This window comes from Penaeus monodon, chromosome 25, assembly GCF_015228065.2.
Source record: "Penaeus monodon isolate SGIC_2016 chromosome 25, NSTDA_Pmon_1, whole genome shotgun sequence".
Classification (NCBI taxonomy): domain Eukaryota; kingdom Metazoa; phylum Arthropoda; class Malacostraca; order Decapoda; family Penaeidae; genus Penaeus; species Penaeus monodon.
Genome location: NC_051410.1, coordinates 4415537 through 4416471, shown reverse-complemented (window position 1 = coordinate 4416471; position 935 = coordinate 4415537). Strand labels below are relative to the sequence as shown.

At 58.3% G+C, this 935-nt stretch overlaps 1 protein-coding gene across 1 annotated transcript in view; it reads right to left on the bottom strand.

The window, feature by feature from the left end:
* The window catches only part of LOC119589306 (vigilin-like), an 8484-nt gene that overhangs the window by 4591 nt on the left and 2958 nt on the right, over positions 1-935 (bottom strand). Inside the window, exon 3 of the mRNA XM_037937928.1 lies at positions 10-804. Coding sequence (XP_037793856.1) covers positions 10-804 — 795 coding nt within the window. The remainder of the gene's footprint in view (positions 1-9; positions 805-935) is intronic.

The window sequence follows — 935 nt, the reverse complement described above, 5'->3', positions numbered from 1 at the left end:
GTCGGCGACCATCTCCTCGACGAAGGCCACAGCACTAGTCACGGCCTCGACGCCGCCCTCGACCATCAGAGGCATGCTGATGACGGGCCCTACAAGCCTGACGCCGAATTCCCGCTCGATCCCGGCGGCCCTGCAGCCCTTGGGGCCGAGCACGATGAGGTTGTCCTCGTGACTGATCCGGAGCGGCGCCAGGATGTGCTTGGGCAACAGCTTGCGGTTGGCCACGAGCTCGAGCACGGCGGCGGCAGCCTGGGCGTCCTCCTTCAGGCCCATGACCAAGACCGCGCCGTCTTCCTTGTTCCGCTCAGGGAGCTGGATCTTGACACTGTACCTCTTGGCGATGTAACTGATGCGGAAACCGCCCTTACCGATGACTCTGCCGATCTGGTTGGACTCGACGTTGACGGGGAAGGTCCCCATCACCTCCTCTCGGCGGCACTGCTTCTCGGCACGCTCCTCATTAAGGCGGCGCCTCTCGGCAACATGCTGCTCGATGTAGGCCACGGCCTTCTGGGCTTCTTCCAGAGGCCCCACGACCACCAGCGGCCTCTGAGGGTGCTTGTTGCATCTGGTGTAGAGCTTGACCCCGAACTCCTCCTTGACCTTGGAGGATTGGCTTCCGCCCTTTCCGATGGCGACGCCGAGGTCTTCGGGAAGGATATTCACCGGGAGAAACACGTGCTGCTTGGGCACGTCTTGCTGCACGAGCTCCTCCAGCTCCTTGATGGCGTCGTGCACACTTTCGGACTTGCCCGAGATAGAAATGGGCGACTCGTCCTTGGGAACGGTGACGCGTACGTTGTACTTCTCGTGGATGGGTATTAGTGTAGGTTAGTGTAAATGTTAGTGTATATGTTAGTGTTAGCGTATATGTTAGTGTATATGTTAATGTTAGTGTATATGTTAGTGTATCGTCTGTTCTTTATACCATAAGG